This window comes from Saccoglossus kowalevskii, chromosome 8 (assembly GCF_978046115.1).
Source record: "Saccoglossus kowalevskii chromosome 8, keSacKowa6.1, whole genome shotgun sequence".
Lineage (NCBI taxonomy): Eukaryota > Metazoa > Hemichordata > Enteropneusta > Harrimaniidae > Saccoglossus > Saccoglossus kowalevskii.
In genome coordinates this window covers 13,906,409-13,932,663 of record NC_140648.1, presented here as the reverse complement: position 1 = coordinate 13,932,663, position 26,255 = coordinate 13,906,409, and the positions used below count along the sequence as shown (strand labels likewise).

Here is a 26,255-nt window from a genome sequence, read left to right as displayed (position 1 = left end):
GTGGTATCGTAAATAGTAACCTAGTACGAACAGTTTATAGCATGGTAACTCGACGTGGAGTTCATGTGTTTTTCGCACAATAACACAGACTAACGCTGCACATGTCTCGAAGATTTTACGAAAGTCGAATTTCTCCTTACGTAGGTGACGTTCGAGGCTTAAACAGGTAAGCCACTAGCAACGACAGCGTGCTTGGAAACCATGTATTTATTTATGAGTAGTCTGCTGTGCTGGGTTTTCGCGTTGCTCCGAAAAGCAACAAGAGTGAGAGTAGTCGGTCCGTCGCCTAAAATTCTATTAGTTTTAGGTTACTTGTATTATAAAAGACACCAATTCAGTGTCTATTTATGTAACATTTTCGTGTCGTGGCCTGGCAGCTCACATTCAGCTATAACTTGATATTTGTTTCAGACTGAAATATTATCAACTAATGAACTATTATATTTATAATGACCTTCGCATATGGCACGCCGTGGTGACCCTGACCACACACACTGTGAAGTGACACCTTAGGATAAACATCATTTGTTTTATCGTAAGTACAAGTAATTTGAGCCAAGTCTTGTACAGTTTCGAGTCGTTCCAATTTTGTTGTTTATCCGTCTGTCAGTGCTACATGTACCACACTATTTACGAGTTTGCAAATCAATTTAAAGGCTTTAAGGCGTTGTCAGAGAAAACACGTTATTATACAAGGGATGGTTTCCGACAAACGAAAATTATAGAATTACTGTACACTGGTCGTAAATGCGATAGTTGAAACAAAAATTATAATCACAATATTTAAGCAGAAACATATTTTTTTTTTTATAATTTGCCTATCTTCTTCAAGTTGTTCTTCCGGGGATTTTTAGTTCTATACTAACTAATGTAATCAGCTAATCACTTTAAAAAAAGCGTTGCTGCTAATTATAATATTAATAAATATTTAATCTAAATAGTGTAAGAATGTGATAAAACAAGTGTTTCTAGTTGATAAAATTAGCCAACATAACTAATGAGACACTGGTGTATTCTTTTAAATGAAGTAATTTAAATTAGATGATATGAAGATTTTTTCTCTTGAATATTTAATAATGCATGTCACACAATGACAATATTATCTATTCCATAGTAGTAGCTGTCATAATTTGTTATTTAACGTAACTTTTATTTAATATAAACATAATATCATATTTTAGACTTCCAATAATTGTGGTACATGTATTTGGTGTAGAACAGGGTTGTGAAATTTGTTTGTGAAATTCATCATGATCATGTTACTGCATATAAGTGCAATACATTATAACCTCCCATTGCATACAATGAAAAACTATTATCACACTGGGAACTGACAAAATTAAATGTTAATTTTTTGAAATGTTTCAATAATATTATAAGATTTTTCATGCCGTGTTAGCAAGCAAAATTTTGACATATGAAAAAATAATTTCACTATAGAAACAAATGTAAATTGAAAAATTTGTGCTATTTTCTTTGACTTTTTTTTACCCCCCCCCCCCCCCCGTCCCATCTTTTTTTCATACTACAGGTAGAAGCATATACTTTCGATTAGCATTATTTACTCACAGCCATATGAGGATGATAGTGCTTTCAATAAAAAAAATATACATGTATTTATTTTCAAAATTCACTGGTATTGATTAGATTTACTGTGCAGCTATTGCTACAAGACATGCCAGTAACATTTGTCACTTGTTTGTTTAAACAAGGTTGCGACTTTTATTTGCAAACAATTAATTTCAGCATTAAGTTGACACATACAGTTAACACAAAGAAATTTCTTTTTTTTGTTTGAAGATTGGACTAAATAGTATCATTGCTAATGCATATTACACAGTACTAATTACAGGTCAACAATTTTAAAATAAATGTTATTATATGTACACTGTATTTTAATGTGTATTGGTAGGATGGGGGATGGCAGGTGGGTGTTCTATTGAAATCCTACTCCATACTGTGTGTCCTGTTTCATAGAATACTGATAATTTGACTAGCAGTTGATTCTGATTTTAGCTTAGCAGAAACTTTTAAACTATTGGTAGTTAATAATTCTACGTGTGTGCATTTATCTGGAGGGTCCACCTGTGAGAAGTTGTTAGCAAATTTTGATTTATGGCTTAATTTACTTAAATTAAGTTTAACAGATAATACAACTTTAAATCAGGCTCAAATGTCAACATTTTGTTAAAAAAAAATTATCAACAGTGTGATCTGTGCCGCGATTTGCTGCCTGAACGCTTAGTACAAACTGATATCACGCTCTTGGTGTTAGTATGACATGGCGACAGAGGAAAGTATAGCTAGATATGGTTGGATGCTGTAGTAATGAATGCAGAACGTTGTTGGCGACGCATATTTATGTGCTGCTGCAATTGATTTCTTCTTGCAATGCTACATCAACATAAAAAATAACTGTTCTTTAAATCCTTTTTTGTTGTTCATGTGCGAAATGAATACCATACAGCAAATGCATGTGATTTCAGTAGAGGTAATGATTTTAACTGGTGGACCTTTTGAACATTTGATGCATTTTTCAAAATAAAAAAAAATCCCTGAAAATTATGCATTAAGAATTCATTCCAATTCTAGATTTGTAAACAAAATTTAACTAAAAGACTGTTTTTGTGAATTTTTACATTCATTCATTCATTAATTCATTCATTCATGGGATCCCATTTAGACTTTTTGTCTGTCATGGTGAATCAATTGATATTAAATCATTATTTTTGTTATTTCTCATTGAATAGGGGCAAATTTTTAATATCAAATATGTTGAAAATATGGATTCTAGTAGTGTTGTACATTTTTATACTCTGGTAATAATGCAAAGTTTCCTTTGTTTCTGTTTCTAGGAATTTATAAGAAATTTACAAGCATCCTACCTTCAAAAACTCAAAATGTCAAACTCTACTACAGACCCTGGTGCATACTATTGCTATGACAAGGGACTAATTTTACCAATAGTTAACGAATCTACATGGTCAATCGGTGCACGAACTACAATCTACCTTATCGGGCTGCTATGGAGTTTTATGGGTGTCTCCATCATTGCGGATATTTTCATGTGCTCTATTGAAGTGATCACTAGTAAAACAAAAACTGTAAATATAGCCAATCCAAAAGCTCCGGGAGGAACGGAAGAAATTAAAGTACGGGTGTGGAACTCTACTGTAGCCAACTTGACCTTAATGGCTCTGGGGTCAAGTGCTCCTGAAATTCTTCTCTCTGTGATTGAGGTTGTTGGTAATGGTTTCCAAGCTGGTGAGCTTGGTCCAAGTACAATTGTTGGTTCTGCTGCATTCAATCTCCTTGTCATCACTGCAGTGTGCATCAGCTGCCTTCCAACTGGTGAAGTCCGCTACATCAAACTGGTGAAAGTGTTTGCACTCACTTCCTTCTTCTGTATATTTGCCTATATTTGGCTTTTTTTGGTACTTGTTGTCAGTAGCCCAGATGTTGTTGAACTCTGGGAAGCCATCTTCACTTTTCTTTGTTTTCCCATCCTTGTCATCTTAGCGTTTGTGGCTGACAAGGACTACTGTGGGAAGAAAGAAGTTGAGGATGCTGAACTAGCTCGACTTGGCATTGGTAAGTATCTTATAGACTATATGGACTATGCAATGCTCTTTAAATTCGTTCGTTGTCTAAGCTATCTAGGCTAATTCAGATTGACTATAGTAATGGTTGTGTTTAAAAGTAATTTGAAAATTGACCAATATATTGTAATACTGAGATGTTTGACCGGAAACATGGCACTATAATGCGCTCAGCAAGTTGCCAGAAAGGACTCAAGTCAGTTTTGTGTGAATTGATGAATTACCTGAAGGGGTAGTTAAAAATAAACGTCCCATTGTGTTCACTAATCACCAAAGTAGAGGGAAAGAAGGTAGGTTGAATATTCCGCAACTAATCAAGTTAACATTCAGTTACTTTACTAAGTCTTCAAAGGCAATTTTACTAGCAAACTATTACTTTAAATTCAGATAAAACTAGAAGTAAATTGGATGTTATTGGTCACCCTTATATAACTTTCTGATGTCAACAGACATTTATAAATATAGTTGGAAATAATAATGCAAAACATTTTAATTAGCGAATGATTTTTTCACTGCTGACAGTTGTCATGGTAATAATCACACCTATTTTGATGCAACATGCCACATACAATAATTGTTGTAATTATAATAACAATGTTCTCATCAACAATGCCAGCTAGGTTGTCTGTTATTCCAGTGCCTATCCTTCAGGTGGTTTTTTAAGAAAAACTGAATATGCAAAGTTCTTTTCAAATAACCGTTTGTGCTTTGTAGTTGTGTCATGAATACCTAAGAATGCCAATGAATGGTATTGTCTGCATAAAGCATTGACATTTTAAACATGCAGTATTGAAAAAAAACACTTTCATTTGAACTCTTTTTTTTCCCGCTAAAAAAAGAACAAAATTTTGTGAAAATCACTGACTTTATAAAATTGATTTAGACCAGGCTCTTAGCCAGCCACCACCAGTCATTTTAAATAGGCACATTTTAGGGAAGCACAATATAGATTTTGGATAGGCACTTTTTATCTGGTTATAACCCTGATTTATACCTCAATCATTTGCATGCCAAATAATATGCATTTAATTTTATTAATATTTTTGTTGCACAGTAATTGACTGATATGGTATCTTTTCTAGAACTACTATATCATTTTTAGATTCATTAGTAGAATAATTTCTAGTTCTCAGTATACCATTCCATACATGAAATCAGACTAATTTGTCACAATTTTAAATCATGGTAAGTGCTCATAAAAAATATGAATATTAATTTCTAATATGATACTAGGCCTAGCACTGAGGTGATCCTATAGCTCTGGACAAATAAAATTGCTATTTGGACAACTGAATTGTGACTATTTTACCTGATAAAAATGAATGAAATGTTACTTTACTTTAACAGACTATATTAAATATATTAAGTAACATACATTTTGGACAAGTGAGTTAACGTCAAGACCCAAACTCTATAAACAGTGATTCAATGAACAAATAATTAATAGTGACTCAATGACTAACAATATTAAATGAATAATAATTTAATGAAAAAAATAATAATTAGTAAAATATTAATGATATTGAGTATAAAGAAAAGATGAACAGGGAAAAAAATGAATTAAAAAAGTGTGGTTTTTCAAAAATATTTGAAAAATAATGAATATACATTCAGTGATGACAATATTGACTAGTGACTGAACATAATGATTTGTGACAGACGAGCTATGAGCCTATGAGTCTATGTACCCATAATTGAGTTCAGATTTAATACTGATATATTTAAGCTGATTTAGAATGTAATGACAGTTTTACAACCAATCTAATGCCAATCTACCATTCTGAGCACCTGTTCCTTACGACATGATCAACTGTAACAGTGCCTCACCAACTAGTTTTAAATCTGGCATAAACAGCACCACAGGAAATAGAAAATAATTTAGTTGGCTCTGAGAAGCATTTTTTGTGGATATTATATTCAATGCCTGATTAATAATATAGTGAGGCAGTTGACAGGGATTTGACCACTTAGTATTAGTTTTATGAACAAAATAAAGAAAGAAATTGATGTGTATCATAGAATTCTTAATAATACCTGCACACGTACCATAATAAATATGGTCCTTGAGTTTTATGGGAAGTTGATTGGATGATGAATTATAAGATTCTACATTATCTACAGAAACTATTATTCAGATATAAATTTTGTAATTTAATGATATATGCACAGTTCATGAAGTGAAGCAAAATAATAAATTTACTCGTAACCATAGAACCATTTTAACTTCACTTACAGATGGTGATAACGTTAGATTTGCACCAGGTAACTATACTAACAGGTCATTCCACAAGCATGTACATGAATGGACGATAATAGAAAGGATATGCAACTTTAGTAATGTAACTATGAAACGTTCAATTCATTCCTGTAATACTTCTATTATTCATACCCCTCTATTATTTGGATCACCTAATTTCTGTTTAAACAATTCAATCATTGGCATTGCTATGTTCAGAATCAATCTACTTAGACATTTGTTTTTATTCATGAGAAATATAACTTGTTACACCTTGTAATGCACCTTTTTTTGTTAGGATTTACATTATTTTGTAATTAAAAAATATTTATTATATCATAGTTTAATTAATGGAAAGACTATTGGATCACATTTCAGTCATCTTGTTCATGTAAAGAATCTATAAAATCTTGTTGATCATTACAAGATTGGCCCTGATAGCCCACTCAGTTCTAACACTTGAACCTAGACCAACCAGTCACGGAAATCCTTGCTTATTTACTAGTTTGGATGATTGACTTCCAGATTCTATAATCTTATTATAGTTAATTTGATGAAGTTGCATACCCTTGCTTCGCATGCTCATCCCTTCTACTAAACCCAGTAAAACTATAATTAGAATATTTATGGTATGTCCTTGTCCTGTGTTACATTTGGATCCTATATGTGAGTGTTACCGGTAGTCTTAATTAAGTCAGAATCTGCTGATTGGCCAGATGATGGTTGACAATGTCAATTGTTGTCTTCTGTTATTATTAGTCCCCGTTCAGACGCAGTCCGAAAACGAGGACTTATGTATTGACCTCTGTGCGTCCGTGTGTCCTGTATCTTAGAAATGCCTGCACCACTCACAATCAAACTTCACACATACTGTAGAATACTTTATTTTCGCTATTTTCGCTGAAGGGATGATTGCGTGAAAATAAAATCCAGTGAATATACTTTTTTTCCTATATTTCACATTAAACTCATCAGAAATCAGTGAAAATAAATTCCATACAAAACGCCCAAAAAGCCTTTTCAGCGAGAATTAATTCCAGCAAAAAAAAAATATTCAACAGTACATCATATTCTACACATGCACATCAACTTGTTTCACGATCTGATTCAAGATGGCCGAATGGTGGCCATTTTTGTGCTAAAAAATCATCAAATATCAACATTTCTGGCATTTATGGATGGATTTTGTTCAAACTTGGTACATATATTAGACATTACGGGTTTCTGATGCACGTCATTTTATTTTTCAGATTGGATTCAGAATTGCTATCTAGCAGTCATTTTGTTTTAATGAATGGGCTTCTAGAGCCATATCTCTGACATGCTTTGACTGATTATGTTCAAATTTGATATATTCATTATACATGTTTTCATAATAGCTGGTTTTGTATTAATTAATGCTGTTCCAGAGCTATATCTCTCAATACTTGTTTGACTATCAGATACAAATGTCAATCATTTCAATGTTAAACAATCATCATAATCATATTCCAGCTATATTACTATAAACAAAACTATATATCTTAAATTCAATAACTAACGGGGACTGTGCCATGCATGGCTTGTTTTGTGTGTAATCATCATCCGTAACTCCTAATGTATTATCATTTATGGTTTGACTGATACACATACATTTGTATAAAACTTCATGTCTTAGATTTGTTTGATGTTGTGTCTATGTCTTGTCAAATACAGAGGTAAGCCAGTCTGTCATCTTGTACCATACTATTCTCATATCCCATCATTATTGTTATTGTTGTCAGTGTTGTTGGTATATGCCCACCGCTGTGTTTTTACATGAGGAGTGATGTGTTTCTTGTTTTTTGTCGCTTAATAACTGATTAACTGATGATGTTTTTTTGTTTTACCAGGCCATCCGGGAGATCGGTACTTAACTGCAGAAAATGTAACCAAAGAGGGTGTAGCTGATGTGATGAAAGAGATAGGCAAGCATCCAGATATAACCCCAGAGCAAGCTGCAACAATTGCAGCCATCGAAGCTGAAAAGAACTCTCCTCATACCAAAGCTTGGTATCGTGTTAATGCAACAAGAAATATGACTGGAGGACAAAAACTGATTCCTGCCGTGGATCCTAAATTACTTTCTGTACGTGTAATGTTGTTCATTACTGGTGTATTATATAATAGATAAAATGTTCAATAAGATTACAATATTTTGTACATAATCAAGAAACTGATTTATTTTTATTCTTAAATTATAATGACTTATTTCCATCACAGACACACCTGTGTCATTTATATAACAAAGCACTTGTGCTACTGATATAGCAAATACAGAATATATTTATTTCTAACATGTGTACATCAGTGAAATTGAGCAGAAGGGTGGGCGGGGCACTCCTATCATGAGAAATCACCATTAACCTTGCAACAGTTGTTTTTGCTTAGCAACCAAACATTTCTTGGATTTTATTTTAGTATATCAATGTGAAAAATGTTTTCTCATGTATTCTTCTACTTATTGCAGGCATATGATCAAGCCAAGATGGGCAGTGCTATTTCAGTTGGGTCCACATTAATCTCACCTGAAATTCCCATAGTGGAATTTGCTGCTTCATCATGTGCTGTGTATGAAAATGAGAAACGAGTACGTGTTTATGTTAACAGAAGAGGAAACATACAACCTCAAGTTATATTCAAGTATGTCTCAGTTTGTGTCATAAAATATTCATAAATTTATATTTCAAAATATACAGTATCTTGTTCTGAAAATTACTTAGTAATACTCTTAACGTTGAATGATTTCAATAGCTGTAGAGAAAAAAAAATGTCCTAAATTTAATGTTTCAACTTGTAATAAATAATACACAAAGCGTATTATGATAAAAGTAATCACACATGTATAGTATCAGTTTTTAATACTGTTCTCCATAATATTAATTCACCAGTTTAGTATACACTTGTTTACAGAGTGGTTCTTTTGACACAAAGCTTGGGGAACAGACAAGATCTATCATACACACCCAGCTGACACACCTAGTGACAATTGTCAACCATAATACGTGTACCATTGACAGATATCACATGATATATTCACTTTCTTCTTGTATTGCGCTGTACTGTTGGACTCAAAATTAACATTAACCTAAGGCATCAAAGACTATCATGTCCCTGACATGCTTGGCTCCCACTACAGATTCACCTATTCACCCAAGGCTATGTTCATTGATAAGTGGCTAAATAAAAAAAAAAAATTGCTAAATGCTTCACTGTATTATTCATATATGGTAGTCAGATAATCCATGATAAAACAGTGACTTGACCAGTTTTTTTGAAAGTTGTTTCCACCTAGAGGGATATTTCTAGTGCTACTGTTTTCTAAAATTAGTATCAAAACAGGACTACCCGGTACTTAAATGTACAACAAATTTACACTTGGTTTTCTAAATTAACAAATTGAATAATGACATTAATTTATTTGTGTTCACATTTTTGTGGCACTAAGATCTAACAAATTGACTCCTTCTCTCCAGACTTCCAAGATTATTTTTTTCAATTTTTAGCTTTATGCTAATTGATACATTTAGTTGGTTGCTTCTTTTCAGTTTAACATTTTCAGATAAAAAAAAAAAAAATTGAGTAACCACCCAATCAACAAAACATGCATATGACTTTGATAACCAGTTACTGTCAGTACCGGTAGATATAATTGCCCAGTATGACTGTTTTAGACATTTTTAGTCATTTTTGATTAGCCGTTGTCTCTTGAATGTAGTGTATTTAGGTCTCTTGTCTTGCATTTACTGTTCTTGTTTATGTAACCAATTTATTTCCTTCTGAAATATTTTACATCTTTCAATAAACTAAAAAAAAGCATAATTTCATAGATGTCATTCTAGCCAGTTGCTATGGTGATAGATTCAAAAATAAAGTTATTGCCATCTTAGAAATCGAACATGTATAGATAATCATTCATGTGTCAACACTTGTCAATATCACTGAATTATTAATTAGCACTTTGTGAAATTACCATCAGTATAATCCTTGTAATGATTGTTGTACAGTGTAGCTCAGGTCACTGATCACAAGTGTTATGTTACAACATTTTAGGCATTTAAAAGTTATGTTATACTGTAGTTCTACTCAACAGTGTCTTACATGATCTGTTTTTTTTTCTCAAGGACATTCGATCTCCTTTCCAGGATTTCTATCAGACTGGTTCAGAAATACTTTGCTATTAACACGCCCGTTGATGCCATTTTTTTCTAATTCATTTTGGCTGTCTGTAAAGGATTCCAGCAGATGACGTGTTATAACTATGATAGTTGTTAAATACTAATGCACAAATTTACAATCATTTAATATACAGTGCCATGGCAGTTACTATAATAACTTTAATATTGATTGAGTTCTAAACAGCCATGAACTTATCTACAAAACTGTATACTTTCCGTAGTAACATAAACTCACCATCCCACCCTCACAATAATACCTAATTTTTAAATTGGTGTGCATATTGCAAATACTGTCCTCTATTGAACTATCACAAATGTCTGACCTTTGGGCCTTTATGTCACTTACAGGCAGGAGAATAATACTTGTTGTGAAATTTATCACTTAAATATGCACAGCAGGGCGTTATTGCAGCTCAGCTGGTGTTAAACCATTCTTCATTTTCCCATATTACAGTATTGACTCATTTCATGATGTACATGTGGTGCATGTCATTTGTAATTAGGATGAAAATTAGGGATTTGATAACTATATCATCTATCTATTATTATCTACAGAATGCTATCTTCATTGGTATTGGGTTTGTTGAATGAATTGTCCTTTTTGTTGTGAAGCAATCCAAAATTTTATTTTTGCCTTAATTTATAGTTTCCAGTCAAGGAAAATTTGAATAAATGTTTCCTCGCAAATCATATGGTCACCAAACTTAAAATTTTATTTCACAATGAAAAGCTGTTATATGTCTTAATGCTACTTTGTCAAGGTATTTTCATACTTTCATCATTTTTTTTTTTTCAAATTAAATCTGCTTTAATTAAGTACAACCTAAAGTCTTTGATTTGTTTACCCAAACTATAAAATTAGCCTCAGCCTTGATTGAACTGACTGAAAACTAAGTAGTAATATATTTGTTCATCTACGTTACAGCAATAATTGGAAAATTTTTATCTCCCTCAGGCTAAGTATATGAGAAGTTGAACAGGTGGTTAAATGGTTACCATGACTTCGGTGCATGATTTTAAACATACCCAGAGTAATAAATTATCATCTAAAAATATAACACTATAGTGGCGTTCACGTTAGAGATCTCGGCATGTATGAACTTGTGTATGAACGGTTGGGACCGAGTCGGCACGTGCCGAAAAGAACTCGATCTCGGTCCCGATAGATGCTTGGGACTGAAACTCGGCACGTGCCGAGATTTGCTGCCTGAACGCTTGGCACGAGCCGAAATCATACCCCAGACCATTCGTCCCGGTGTTATCGCTATCGCCACACGAGACTCTCGTGTGGCGATAGCGATAACACCGGGACGAATGGTCTGGGGTACCGAAATCACGCCCTCGGTGGTAAATTTAAGAAAAACATAAGTTGATTGATACTAGCATGAAATGACGATGACAGGAAATTCAGAGATACTAGTATATGGTCAGATGCAGTAGTAATGAATGAAATGTATGCAAACCGTCGTCAGTGATGCATATTTATGTGCTGCTGCAATCGCTATTTTCTTGCACATTTTACATTGACATGAAAATAATAATTGTGTTTCGAATCTTCTTTGCCGGTCATGTGTACGAAACCTCGTAGTAAACACCATTGCAACAAATGGATATAATTTTACTATAACAATTATTATTATCATCATATGCGTATCATTTTCCATGTTTGGGGCAACAGATCGACGAATGAAGGCGTGATTTCGGCACGAGCCGAGTCGGTCCTAAGTGGGTCCTGAATAATGTGAACACAACTGCTGTAATCCCTCTGTAAACACAACAGATTAAAAATTTCGGCACGTGCCGAGATCCTGTAACGTGAACGTAGCAATTAACATAAAATAAATACCATATTTGCTTTATTAGTTGTGTATACTTGTAAAAATTGCATTAAATTATTGTGTACCAAATTATTCAAATTTGACATACATGTACTGTAAAATGACTAATTTTCACTGTGTTTAAATTTTACTGATTCAGCATTTCAGGCATATTCAGTAGGTTTTAAATTCACGGTTTCGTCATTTAGATAATGTGTTCTATGCTAAATTTTACATATTCACTGTGTTTTAATTTAGCGCATTTTTCCAGTCAGCAAAATAAGCTAAATTAAAACCCAGTGAATAATTACCCCCTTTACAGTACATGTATTGACCATAGACTCTGTCATTTATGTAAAGACATGTGTGTATTAATTGAACAAATATGCTATATCAATTTCTATCAAATGGAGAGAATCTACTGCGGATTTGGTCATGATTGAAAGTTTAGTCTAGTATTCTATCTTATGCAAAATGAAATGAACTGTATATATTACTAGATAATTTGGGATTTTAAACCAAAGAGGAGATCAACAATTTTTTCTCTGCATGCAAGGACACAAACAGGCACATCAGGAAGCAATACTGTAAAATACTTTATTTTTGCTTGGAATTAATTTTCACTATTTTCGCTGAAGGAATGATTCAGTGAAAATAAAATCCAGCGAATATACCTTGTTTTCTATCTTTTACATTAAACTCATCAAAAATCAGTGAAAATAAATTCCATACAAAACACCTTTCAGCGAAAATTATTTCACAGTATTGTAATTACATGCTTCTCAGATAATAAACATGAATTTTAATCTCTAAAAATGTTCACAGACATCACCTGGTACCAAAATTCAGCTAAACTTTTACACAAGCACCGCCATCTTGAACAAGTGTTTTCTATTCAAGTAGCAGTGTGAACCATACAAGTGACATTACATGCTGCGATGTACCTATTCTGAAACATGTATCATGAAAGTGAAGGCATGTAATAAAAAAGATTGTTCAACTAATGCCATAACAAAAGTAAAAACACTAACATGAAAACAGTTTCCATTAAAAGATAATGCTTGAAGGAAAATAATCTTTTTGTTTTTTTAATACCCAGTAGTTCCATCATTCTCAGCTGGTGTCATAGTACACCCCATTGAAGTATCTAGTCATATAAGGATAAATTGTGTATTTTATTTTTATAAGTATTTATTTCTCGCATGAATCTGACAACATTTGTCTTTGTGGACCTTGGTGTGAAAAGTTGTATACTGGATTAGAATGTTGATAACCTTCCATCAAGTGTTCTTCCATCACAGTAACATGTATAAATTTGCGCAGTTTGTTTCAGTCTATAAATATCTATCTACATTCAATAGGTTTGAGACATTGGATGGGACAGCTGAAGCCGGTTCTGACTACATAGCACAGCGTGATACTATGGTGTTCGGATCCAATGAGACGCAGAAGTTCATTGACATTGATATTATTGATGACAACGAGTGGGAACCAGATGAAGTATTCTTTGTGAAGCTGTCAGTAGACAGTAAAAGTGGAGCTAAGTTGGGAAAAAAGAACACCATGCAGATTACTATTATTAATGATGACGGTCAGTGTTACTTGTATCTCATGAAATTGATAGATGAATGACAAAAAAAAACTACTGATAATTTGTCCAAAAAAAATCCTTAATGAAAGGCAACAAATTAATGTCAGACTCTGTTTGATTAATTTCAACATAATATTTCAAAGGAAAATGTAATGTTTCATATTTATGTATCACTTACATTTAAATCTCATTATCGAATGTACCTTGTTAAAATATCCTTAATGAAACTGCACTTTCCAAAAAGCTCTTGATGCTATAAAAAAAAAAAATAATAATAATTTTGATTTTAAATATTACTAACAGAAGTATATTTGTACAATATTTTTCTAATGTTTGTACATTTTTTTAAGCAAAGGCTAACGTTTTTGACCTCCTAGCCTGTGGTAAGAAAACATGCACAAACACTTTAATAGCATTAAAGAAAGAAGTTATTAAAATTGTATCCGATTTTAAGACCCAGTTTAGATCCTCACCATGGGCTACCGTAACTAATTATGTGCAAACAGTTAGATTAGGTTAAGTGCCTAATATGATGAAACAAAATACCATTGTATTTATCATTCATTTTTTATCATATTCATAATCATTTGGGATATTATTTCCAACGTGACAAGCAACATCAGTGTAGCTAAACATATTGTTCTCAAGAACAAGAAAATAAATGGAGTGACAAAATATGATACTTTGTACTACTGAATTTCTAACCAATATGTAAACATACGAGATTAGTTTTTATCTTAGCCTCGACTAGGTGTAGCCTGAATATGATTATTATGCTTCAGGCACAAAACTGAATGCTTTAATAATTTAAATATAATCCCTTCAGTGCTCTAGTTTTTGATATCTAGGGTAAATGTATCTTTGAATCTCTTCATCATATGCCAGCTTTTTCTGCAATCAATAAATTATTAAAAAGATCTCTGCATCTGGATAAATACTGCTTTGGGCATTACTTTTGCATTTTCAGTTATTTAATAATAAATTCATCGAGTGGGCGTCCTATTGACGCAACCATGCGAAAAAACATTTTATCATTTATCACATTTGTGCATGAGTTGTATTGACTGTATACAATATCCCTGTGACTTATGCGTACTTATGTTTATGATACAATGGTAAAGCAGTATATCAATGTCCAGTGGTAAACATGCTCACACTTAATTTATTATATTAATTATGAACTTATGCTCTCTGTTTATTTGTAACAAAACAAAATATAATCATGATAGCTATTACAAATACTGATACATTTTGCTTAGCACTGTATCATATCATATCAGATCAGATCATATCATATCATATCATATCATATCATATATCATATCATACCATACCATACCATACCATACCATACCATACCATACCATACCATACCATATATTATATATCATATTGTATCATATTGTATCATATCATATATTGTATCATATCATATCATATTGTATCATATCATATCATATCGTATCATATCATATCATATCATATCATATCATATCATATCATATCATATCATATCATATCATATCATATCATATAAGATTTTTCAGCTCATAGTTTCCCAACATCTGTGCCTTTGATAAAAAAATCACTTTTCAATGAATAGCAGGAAACGTACTACCAGTAGAAATTCAGTGGCAATACCATTGTGTAATAATGCTGTTATTATAATAATTTCTCAACTACAGAACCAGGAACCTTTGAGTTTACGATGCCAAGCTACTTAGTGAAGGAAAGCATTGGTGTGTTACAGGTACCAGTCTCCAGAAACAATGGAACTGATGGAAAAGTTGTCTTGAAATGGAAAACAACTGACATGACTGCGATCTCTGGTAAAGACTATGAAGGTGGAGAAGGAGAGTTAGTATTCGAACATGGCGAGAAACAAAAGAGTATAGACATTCCGATTGTTGACGATCAAGAGTATGAAAAAGATGAGTCATTTAAACTTGAACTGCTAGAGGTTAGCGATGGGGCAAAACTTGGAAAAACCAGGACGTCTGTTATAACAATAGTCAATGATGATGGTAAGTTTATATTTTCAGGTATCATCTTCAGAAATGCCCTTGTGAAAATTATCCATAATTCTATAATGTTACTAGATGGCCCATAATTGCAACAGCTTGACTGGCTTGTAGATTGCATGGTTCAGGATTCTATTCTTGACGACCGTTTGATAATTTGACAGCTGGATGTGACATGTGCTATTTTGTCAAAAAATTATAAATGTTGTTTTGAAGGAATTAACTAAACTGAATAAAACACAAATTACAAATATTATTAAACCAAATAACTGTACAGGAATAATCCAAGCTGTGCAACCAAGAAATATTTTACCAATTAAAAAAATAAAACTGGTTTAAGTGTTTTAAACCAAATTCAATTGTCACCTTTGCTTTCACAAAATAAACTTACTTATTATTTTCCAGAATTTTGTCAAACATTTTGATCAACCAACAACCAACCAACCAACCAACCAATAGGAAATTATCACAGTCACTTGCGGGCTGAAAAATCAAACAAATTGATCAGTAATATTCATTGATTTTTGTTCTTGATTTGTCATTGCTACTAGCTTCTATCTATTAATGTGTATTTTATATATATATTTTAGTTTAATTTAGTAAAAATTTGTTTATGTGATTTTGTTACTGAAATTGAATTAGAATATGTATCATTTTACATACTGAAGTGAAATAAATTTAGTGATTGGAAAAAATAGTTATTTATGTATCTCCTGACGCCATAGTCATTATTTTCACAATTTGAGGTAAGAAATGAATCTTTGAAATGGACTATATATCAATTTTATGGTTGCCAAGTTTCATAACTTTTAAAATTGGGAAAAAATTAATAAACAGTACTGGTTTAAATGGTTTAAATGACTGGAGATTATGTCTCCTTGGTTTAATATTACCTGTAAATTGTTCAATTCCTGTGGGTTTTATTACCTGTCTGTTTGTTTGTTTGTATTTTATGCCTCTTTTTAAAATATCCCATCATCAGATGAGTGTGAGTATAACAGAGCATCTGGTAAACACACTGACAGTGTAATTGTCAACTACTGTCCACTGGATGTAATGTCACCTAAATGGCACTAAATATGTACAAATACTCTTTATGACCAATTAAGAGCATAGTGGAATACCCATTTATTGTAGATTGCAGTAAACCATTTATCATTATAGTATTTCTATGGCAACAATGTATCCATGGTAACATGCATCATGCTGGGAATGTAGAATCTATATTGCACTATTATGCTAATAGTGATATTCTGATTATAAAGGGATATTGACAGGATATTGATAGGATATTGATAGGATATTGATAGGATATTAACCATTATGGTATAGCATCTGTATAAAAGAAATAAGCATGATGCTGAATTTGAATTTTTTTTATATGCTATGTTGTCACACAAACTTAATTTATACTTGTAGACAGATAGTGTGTCCTGGATTCTTGAATACTGAGAGGTTCGAATTACAATTAAACATTCCACACATTTCATAGATCATGCAGAATTACTTGACTTTAATAAACAGATCAAAGGTCAAATAAAGATTATACCGGTAGCTTTGGGGTTGCATCAAAACATTGCGTGGGATTTGTCAAAAGTAGTTTTAAAGTATTTACCTGATTAATGATGTGTTATACACATTTGATTATAGTCAATTTGAATGAAGTAAAGATCAGATCCGCATTTTGACATTAAGATACAATAAAGAAATTTAATTTCAAAATCAATTTTTGAGCCAGACGTTTAGTCTGCGCTATTCAGTCTTGCAGTGAACTTCACTTCTGTGTGTTTTTTCTCACATAGAGTACAACAGCCTGCTTGATCGTGTAGTCTCAATAACCAATGTCAACTTGGATCGTCTCCGTATTGGTAATGCTTCGTGGGCCGATCAGTTCAAAGAAGCAATGAACGTGAATGGTGGAGATATTGAAAGTGCTACTTGGGTAGATTATGTCATGCACTTTTTAACCTTTGGATGGAAGGTAAAACTATGTTGTTGTTTTTAAGCTTATTTATTTTTTAATCACAAGTATTCTGTTTGTTGGGTTGCCACTCCTTGAAATAAAAAAAGAAAATATCGCAAATTTGATCTATAATCTAAGAAATATGGTAAGCAGTCATATAATCCCAGTGTAATTGGAGCACATCAGTTTTAAAAGTTACTGATTACAGTTGAACTACTTTTCAGACAAATATAATAATACAAGTCTATGTTTACAATAGTGCATCAAATGAGAGGAAACGCAATTCAGTACTTGTACATACATACCAGGATATCTTTGGATTGGATTCACTCAGTGTTAATCAAATACAAAATGACAACTATCCAGTACTTGTGTAATGTACTAGAAACAAATTTAAAGTATATCGCTGTTTTACATTTATGTATGTGAAACTCTGATTGAGGACATTCTAACCACAAGTTTATGAATTCCAGTTCCTTGAACAGCTAATATGTGTTACCACAATATGTATGGATTTCCCCCTTGTATAATTAATATGAACAGTGATTCTACTTCCTCAGAACATGATATACAAAAAGTAGATTTTTTTTTGTCAGAATGACAAATTACGAAATATGGGCACTCCATTATGCAAAGTCAGAATACATTTGTAATTTCTACTAAATTTGTAATTTGTTTTTCTAGGTGATATTTGCTTTGGTTCCACCCCCGTCATTCCTCAATTCTGGTGGATGGATCTGTTTTACTGTGGCAATCAGCTTTATTGGACTTCTTACAGCAATCATTGGTGATTTGGCAGCGATATTTGGTTGTCTTATTGACCTGCGAGAAAGTGTTGTAGCTATCACATTTGTCGCTTTGGGGACCAGTTTACCCGATCTGTTTGCCAGTAAGACTGCTGCTGTTAATGAGAAGTATGCTGATGCTTCCATTGGTAATGTGACAGGCAGTAACTCTGTAAACGTGTTTCTCGGTCTTGGCTTGTCATGGCTGATTGCGAGCATATATTGGACATCCAAGGTAACTTATCTTATTTTCTACTTAATATGTAAATACAATATTTTCAGGAATTTTGACAAATACTATAAAAAAAAATATTATTTGGCCTTATTGACAAATTATTGTCACCCTTTAAATATAATGAGCACCTACACTTTAAAGGAATTATTTATTTGATTATTGCAGCTAAATGAAAAAGTCAAGAAACATTTATTCTATATCTTTATTGATAAAGAGTATTGAAATTTTGTCGCGTTTTCACGACAAGTTTTTATACCTGAACAGGACTATAACAAAGTAATCTGTTTACATTATAGCCAACACTTGAATGACAAAATAAACTTTTGTCTCTTTTCATAACATATTAATTATGACCTGTAGTCAATAGAAAAATTATGTTCATTAAAAAAAATACTTGAAAATAAACAAAATATTGCATTAAACTGTTGGTGAAATTTCAGAATTACTGTAAAATGACTAATTTTCACTGGTTTTAAATTTCGCTGATTTACCATTTTCAGGCATATTCAGTGGATTTTAAATTCACTGTTTTATCATTTAGGTAATGTGTTTTATGCTAAATTTTACATATTCACTGGGTTTTAATTTAGCCCATTTTACAGTCAGCGAAATAAGCAAAACTAAAACCCAATGAATAATTAACCTCTTAGCATATTAGCTTGTGTATTTGAGAAATTCCCAATCAAAGTACACTGCTTCTTATTATATTCATTCTAATTGATTGTTTGTTTGTTTTTTCTATATTTTTCTAGGGTCTTGTATTTGAAATGGAAGCTGGAGCTCTTTCCTTCAGTGTCATGATATACACTATTTGTGCCATTATGTGTTTAAGTCTCTTGGTCTTACGACGCTTTATTCCATTTTTTGGAAAAGCAGAACTTGGAGGACCTACAGCAGGTCGATATTCCTCTAGTATATTTTTAATACTCTTGTGGATTATTTACATACTCCTGTGTTCCCTCCAAGCTTACGGATACATTCATTTCTAACTCACTAAATGAGACAGTTGCATTTTTAATTGTTTCTTGTGTATCCAAAATTAATTTGACCAAAAATCTGAGAATTCTAATTCGAAACTTCAGAAATAAGATTCTTGAGATAATAGTCTTCAAAATGTCAAAGAAACTTTTATTTTTGAATGTTCTTCATTATTTTTCTTTCAAAGTTACAAAGTTTTTGAAGTCATAATTGTACATTCCAGGATCTATCAATCATATACACTGTACAAACACTCCCAACGTTATTTTTTAGAAACATTGAAGCCAGCAATGTTATTTTGTTTAGTGCCATATGGGAGCAATAACATTATTATTATGGTTAGTAATGATTTTTATCACTAACTATCACAGTGTCTCTCTACCAATGATTGCTTTGATGGGTTTTGAATTGAAGCTGTGGGCATTCCAGTATTTTGTATTTATCTCAAAAATAAAAATATCATGAGGTTACCACCTGATATCACTTGATTTTAGTGCACGCTGATAGGTGTGACTGAAGTTGAGTGGTTGATACAACCCATCCCATGATGTCACAAGTATCAACCAGCTTGACAACTAAGTGATAACAGATGATGGTCTTTTTAGCACATAACCAATGCAGTGCTGCTTGATAATTTATGCTAATTAGGCTCAACATTTAAGTATGTCAGGGGTTGTATATTTGCAGTTATGGTGGTGGTTTTTGATAACCGACAGAAATATTAGGCTTTGCAATATTTTTTATGAAATCAACTATCAGTCCTCTTTGTTATAAGTTATTAGTCCCCGTTCGGACGAAGTCCGAAAACGGGGACTTATAATTCGGTCTCTGTGCGTCCGTGTGTCTGTGCGTCCGTCCGGAGTCATATCTCAGAATCCCTTGGACCGATTCCGTTCATTCTTTGTATGTGCCTAGTACTTTATGTGGGACATATGCACATGCAGTGGTTTAGCGATTCGATTCAAAATGGCCGACTGGCAGCCATCTTGTTTTTTGAAAATGTTGTATTTTGGACATGCTTTGTCAGTTTTTATTCAAACTTGGTACATAGATTATACATGTTAGGATACATGTCCATGATGATTTATTTCACAATTGGATCAAAGATAGCCGACTGGCAGCCATTTTGTTTTTTGAAAATGTTGTATTTTGGACATGCTTTGTCAGTTTTCATTCAAATTTAGTACATAGATCATACATGTTAGGATACATGTCCCCGACCGTCCGTGAGTTCCTGAGTCTGTCCGTCCGACCATCCGTCTGTCCGTGAGTCAGTCTATCCAACGTCATATTTCAGAATCCTGTGGACCGATTCTGTTCATTCTTTGCATGTGCCTAGTACCTTATATGGGACATATGCACATGCAGTGGTTTAGCGATTCAAATGGCCGACTGGCAGCCATCTTGTTTTTTGAAAATGTTGTATTTTGGACATGCTTTGTCAGTTGTCATTCAAACTTGGTACATAGATTATACATGTTAGGATACATGTCCATGACGATTTATTTCGCAATGGGATCAAAGATGGTCGACTGGCAGGCATCTTGTTTTTGTTTTTTTATGCGGTATCTTGGACGTGCTCTGTCAGTTTTCATTCAAATTTGGCACATACATGTACTTTATACATGTTAGGATGCATGTCCATGACAATTTGTTTCAAAGGATGGCCAATTGACAGCCATCTGACTTTTTGGCCTTACTACTATATTTCCACAATTTATGTACCATTTTCATTTGTATTTGGCACATACATCATACATATCAGTGTGTTTCATGATCAGATCAAAGATGGCTGAATAACGGCTGTTTTTATTTTGGCCATATTACTATGACACGAAACACGTGTTTTGATTTAAATAAACAATCTGTTGTATACGCCACTTGGAACTCAAGTTTCAAGGACATGCTCGCGACAACCCCTTCGCTTTAATATGACGAGCACAAAGAGAACTTAACGGGGACTGTGTCATTTTCAATGACTTGTTGTTATTGCATTATAGTTATTCAATCTGACATGCTCACATTGCTGTGATGAATATAGTACTGTCACATGATTGGTTTTTCTCCATGTGCTGTTTGAACACACATGGAATGATTGGCTAGTTATTTCACACTACACATTATTACAGTAAATGATATGCACCATGATCATGTGATAAGATGCAATTGTTTAACTATTTAAAAGAAAAGTATTACAGAATTATCATGCTATTTATTGTTTTTTATTTATGCTGGAAGTACAGTTTTGTTCTTACATGTAGCATAGTTTTTGTTAGCCGTATTTCTTTTAATCAAGCCTATAATGGGGTTGCAATATTTTATTATGTAATAAGAAAATCATTGTCACAATATTCTATCAAATTTCCTCTATTCGAATTCATCCAAACTATGTTGTCACATCTAACAAAATAGTTCGTTGATTTCCAGCCAAACTTTGAACCAAAACATTTTATTCTTAATTTGATTTGTAGTATCAACTTCTTTTGTTTCAACTTTCATTGAAATTTAAAAAAATTACAATTATTGAAAATGTTAAACTGAAATTGGTATTGATGGTGAAAGAGGGGTAATCTGTAGTGAAATGTTGAATTCTCTCAATTTGTTCTGCAATTGTAGTTGTGGTTCTATTAGAGAAAATACTGTATATATCTTCTCGTTATATGTACAATAGCTGACCATAAAGACGGTCATTGATTGCATCTGGACTTGTTGTGGGAACCATTCCTAAACAAAATTGCATATTGCTTTTTTTCACTGTATTGTTGCGGCTGGCAGCTCGTTATAATTGATCCCTGGCATCGATCTGTTCACCCTTATATCAAGTGGAATAACCATTTTAAGGTACATGAATTGGGATTCTGCTTTTACTATCATGATTTCGGGTTTTCCACTTCATATTTTTAATTAGCTTTACACTTTTAATTACATTTGTAATTAATACATATGCATTAGTTTAAGTCTTCAAGTTTAAGTTTAAGATGATAACATTAGAAAAGGAATATAAAATACAAAAAGAGAGTATCGCAAGATTATAAACAAATGTAAATAATTTTGATTCTTAAAAGTTAAAATTTATAGATTGAATTTTTGCCATTTCTTGTTAAACTTTGATAATTTGTTCAGCAAGGATATCAAAATTCAGAGCACATTTTTTTTTTCTGAAGAATTTAGGGGATTGATTTGTCCTTGTTGATTCTTGTATTGATATATACAATTGTGTACTAATAATAGAGAAACAAACATAGGGTAAAGTTTTAGTTTATACCACAGATTTCTCTTTTTTAACCTGAGCACATTTACTGTATGATGTAACACTACCACTAGATATAAAAGGTTTTAAATATTTATTGAAAAACACATTTCTTGGGTTTTGTGAGAGTTTTTAGGAATTTCTACATCTGTGGTAGTTCCTCTTCACTCAGGAATTGTCCCAATATTCAAGAAGTGTTAATTTTATTCATGATAAGATATTATGTGACCTGATATTACTAAATAATAGATAAAATTAACTATTTTATACAAATTCAGAAATTTTATCCTAATATATCAGTTGATGATGAGTGAATTTTATTTATATTTACAGATTCTATCGAATAAATATCCCTGTTTTTTTCTCATATTTTTTGTTGCCATTTCTGAGATACATTTGATCTAAATGAAAATTCAATATTCTGAACCAAATTCAAGTTTAAAATTTGATGAAATGCATCATGGGAGAAAAATTCCCATTGGTTATGGAAAATTACTATATTGATGGCAACTCAAATACATTAAATGGAATAAATTTAGAAAACTTTACTAATTCAGATTAATATCAATTAGTTTTCAGTCAATATCACAGAGCAAATTTGTTATTACTATCACCAAAGAAACCAATGTTAAACCAATGTGAAATGACACTTTTGCCAAGGAAGTTCAGACCACTGACCCTGTATCCTAATAGAATGCAACCGAATTGTTTAATGTATGAAGAAAATGATAATTATTTTTCAATTCAGTCTAAACCTCAAATAAAAACTAAAAAAAAATTATCGACAATAAATGTGAATAAAAATAACTATCTGGAGTTGTGAAGTATGCTGTCTAATTTATCTATACAGATAAGGTAGTGGTATTAACTGTAGCATCTACCACAGTCTGTCACTGCTGACAGTACTTGAATTCACAACACTATTTTATTTTGTTCAGCACTGTACCTTGATGTATATTGAAAACTTAACCATTCTCTACTTAAGTTGAATATGAATTGTTTATGATTCCAGACTTTGTATCTGAAAGTGCCAAAATGAACTTACACTTGTGCTGCATGCTAGTAACTGAAACAAGTTATTTTTAAATTGTATTTCACACTGACTTAATAAGAAACAATTGTAATGCTATTATTCAATTGAATTGCAATTGCAAGAAGTTAATTCAACCTCAATATACCGCCTCTCCTCTCTAACCATCTTTGATTGATGGCTCAAAATTTTGTGTGGAATTTGACTGGATACCCAAAGACGTTCAGCAGTCTGGTTTCAATTGTTATCAGGTTAAATGGAAGCAACCAGCTAAATGTCCAAATTTCATGTTTTTCATCTAACAATACTCAGGTTATATGACTTAAGTATATGAAATAAAATATGCATTATGGACGAGAATGTGTCAGTATGATACTGCATGTTCATGAACATCGCATACTGAAAAACTAAAAAGTTTTTGCAGAACACTCAATAGTTGCTCAGACAAAACAAAATATCACTAATGTGCACATGTGCTAATGACTGTACATATAAAAAAAAATCAACACACATGTGTATTAAAAGTTTTTCATTGAATAAGTTGTGTGTTGTAGATACAATGTTCATAATTAATCATAATCCAACATGTTCATCAACATTCAGTATTTAACAACATTACTAATTATATCTTTTCTCATCCATATTGCATATTTAATTATATCTCACAAAATTGATATTTTCTTTTTTAAGTTGTGTTCTAATTGAGACTTCTATCACTGTACATACATGTACAGAATGTATAATCTTTTAATGTAAGTATTTTATAAGCACTCTTAGTTTAATAAATTCTTACCCCTACATATGTGTTGCTGTTTCTTTGTGCTATAAAGCTTAATTGTTTTATAGAAGCTATTGCTTAAAGCCATTGTCAGAAGTCCAAAATCAGAGACTATTAATTAGGATTCCATGGGTTTATCTGTGTATCGGTGTATTTCTCAGACATGTCTTGACCAATTACATTCAAACTTAACACACAGACCATGCACGATGACATTCATGATTTTCATTACCATTTGATCAAGTATGGCGGCCATTTTGGTCTTCAAAATTGCCAAATTCTAATACTTAGCCCCTCGAGTGCCGAATTCAACTTCAGGAACGATCCACAATATAGTTCTATTTGTAGTCTGATCTTTGCACATAAAATGCAAGCAATGTCAAATTTTGCTTTTTTGCATTAAATATAGAATGCGGACTTAGCATTGTTAATGCTTGTCGATATTGTAATTCATTTGGAAAGTACTTGAACATGGAAATTAACATTTTGAGAATCACAACCTGGTAGGATTTTTACCTCTCCCAAATCCAGGCACATGCATTAAATTCAAACTCTGAATCTGTTAGTAATCAGGCCTCTCCCATCCCAACATACTGTAAAACTTGTCTGAATTTTTAGCAAGCATGTTATATCACCTAATTTAGCTAATATTTAATTTCGCTAATTGAAGATGCAGCTAATTTAACAAAGTATATTCTCCCAGGAGATAGTTGACACTTTTGCTAATTAATTATTTTGTTGTTCATGCATTGAGTCAAATTTGTTCAAATTGTATTCAGCTATTTCAATGCGTTTCGCAGTAGTGTACCCAACTTCATAGGTTAATACTTGCATTAAAATGGCTAGATTGGTAGTTGTGTACCTGTGGAATATTGAGCTATTGACTTGATTCTAAAAACATTATTGCATATGTATTGCTGATGATAATAATACAATAATTAGAAGGAAACCCCATATTGTACTCTGTTTAGCTGATAGATTTCCTAACACTGCCACACAAGAATTGGTGTAACTCTCGTCACTTTAATGCAGTCACTTTCTCAATTTTTACATATAAGTGCATGTGACAATTTATGTTAATATGAGGATGAAGAAAATGAAATACAAAAATGGAGAGAGGGGTCATCAGACTTAGGTCAGAGAAAATTGATGTACAAAATGAATGGAGATATGCCGGCGAATAAGGTATGTGTTCATGACATCGATCTAAACATGCAACATGCAAGATATGATTATAGATTCACGTCATTATAATGTCCGATTCTGGGTGATTCAGAGAGTTTAATACCAGACTTGTGTTTTACAATGAAACAGTTCCAATCCCTTGCATTTTATTAAGTACTGCTACAATAACGCCCTCTGGCGGCATAAATGTATTTTCGTGTGTTTCTGTTTTTATAGGTTCGTAGTGTTAAGTCATGTTTCAGTATTTTGGGAAGTTACAAATATTTTCCTAAAGAAAGGTAAAAATACCTGAGACGTTTATGTATTTGTAATCGATGGCAATATGTCATTGATGCAGAAACCCCACTGGGTGTCATTGAGGGCGCTTTAACGTCTCGTTGAAGTTACTGTTCACTGGACTCGCGTGGCTCGTACTAGTACTATATAATTATCACCGAAAGCGCTGTTCAATACAGCAACGGTCACCAAATTTTAAAGTTTAACAATCTTTGAAATCATCATTATTTAATCAGTCATCGTAATTCAGAATTAGACATGTTTATGCTTGGTAATCTTAGTATCATCAGAGGTAATGTACCTCTGGTATCATAC

The 26,255-nt window shown here is 32.5% G+C and overlaps 1 protein-coding gene across 1 annotated transcript; it reads left to right on the top strand.

Moving 5' to 3' along the window:
• Window positions 1-24,499, top strand: LOC100371845 (sodium/calcium exchanger 1-like). Its single transcript, XM_085502215.1, has 9 exons — window positions 1-166; window positions 2,856-3,591; window positions 7,707-7,942; window positions 8,324-8,496; window positions 13,210-13,439; window positions 15,125-15,463; window positions 17,263-17,441; window positions 18,108-18,443; window positions 19,196-24,499. Exons 2-9 carry the CDS (start codon window positions 2,901-2,903, stop codon window positions 19,430-19,432), a joined length of 2,421 nt encoding a protein of 806 aa, XP_085358341.1. The 5' UTR covers window positions 1-166; window positions 2,856-2,900; the 3' UTR covers window positions 19,433-24,499.
• Window positions 24,500-26,255: the final 1,756 nt, after the last annotated feature.

Bases quoted from the DNA above. Each gene is read 5' to 3' on its own strand.
- LOC100371845 (XM_085502215.1), top strand. From the start codon at position 2,901: ATGTCAAACTCTACTACAGACCCTGGTGCATACTATTGCTATGACAAG. The intron at 3,592-7,706 runs GTAAGTATCTTA...TTGTTTTACCAG, and splicing joins ACTAGCTCGACTTGGCATTG to GCCATCCGGGAGATCGGTAC. The intron at 17,442-18,107 runs GTAAAACTATGT...TTGTTTTTCTAG, and splicing joins TTTTAACCTTTGGATGGAAG to GTGATATTTGCTTTGGTTCC.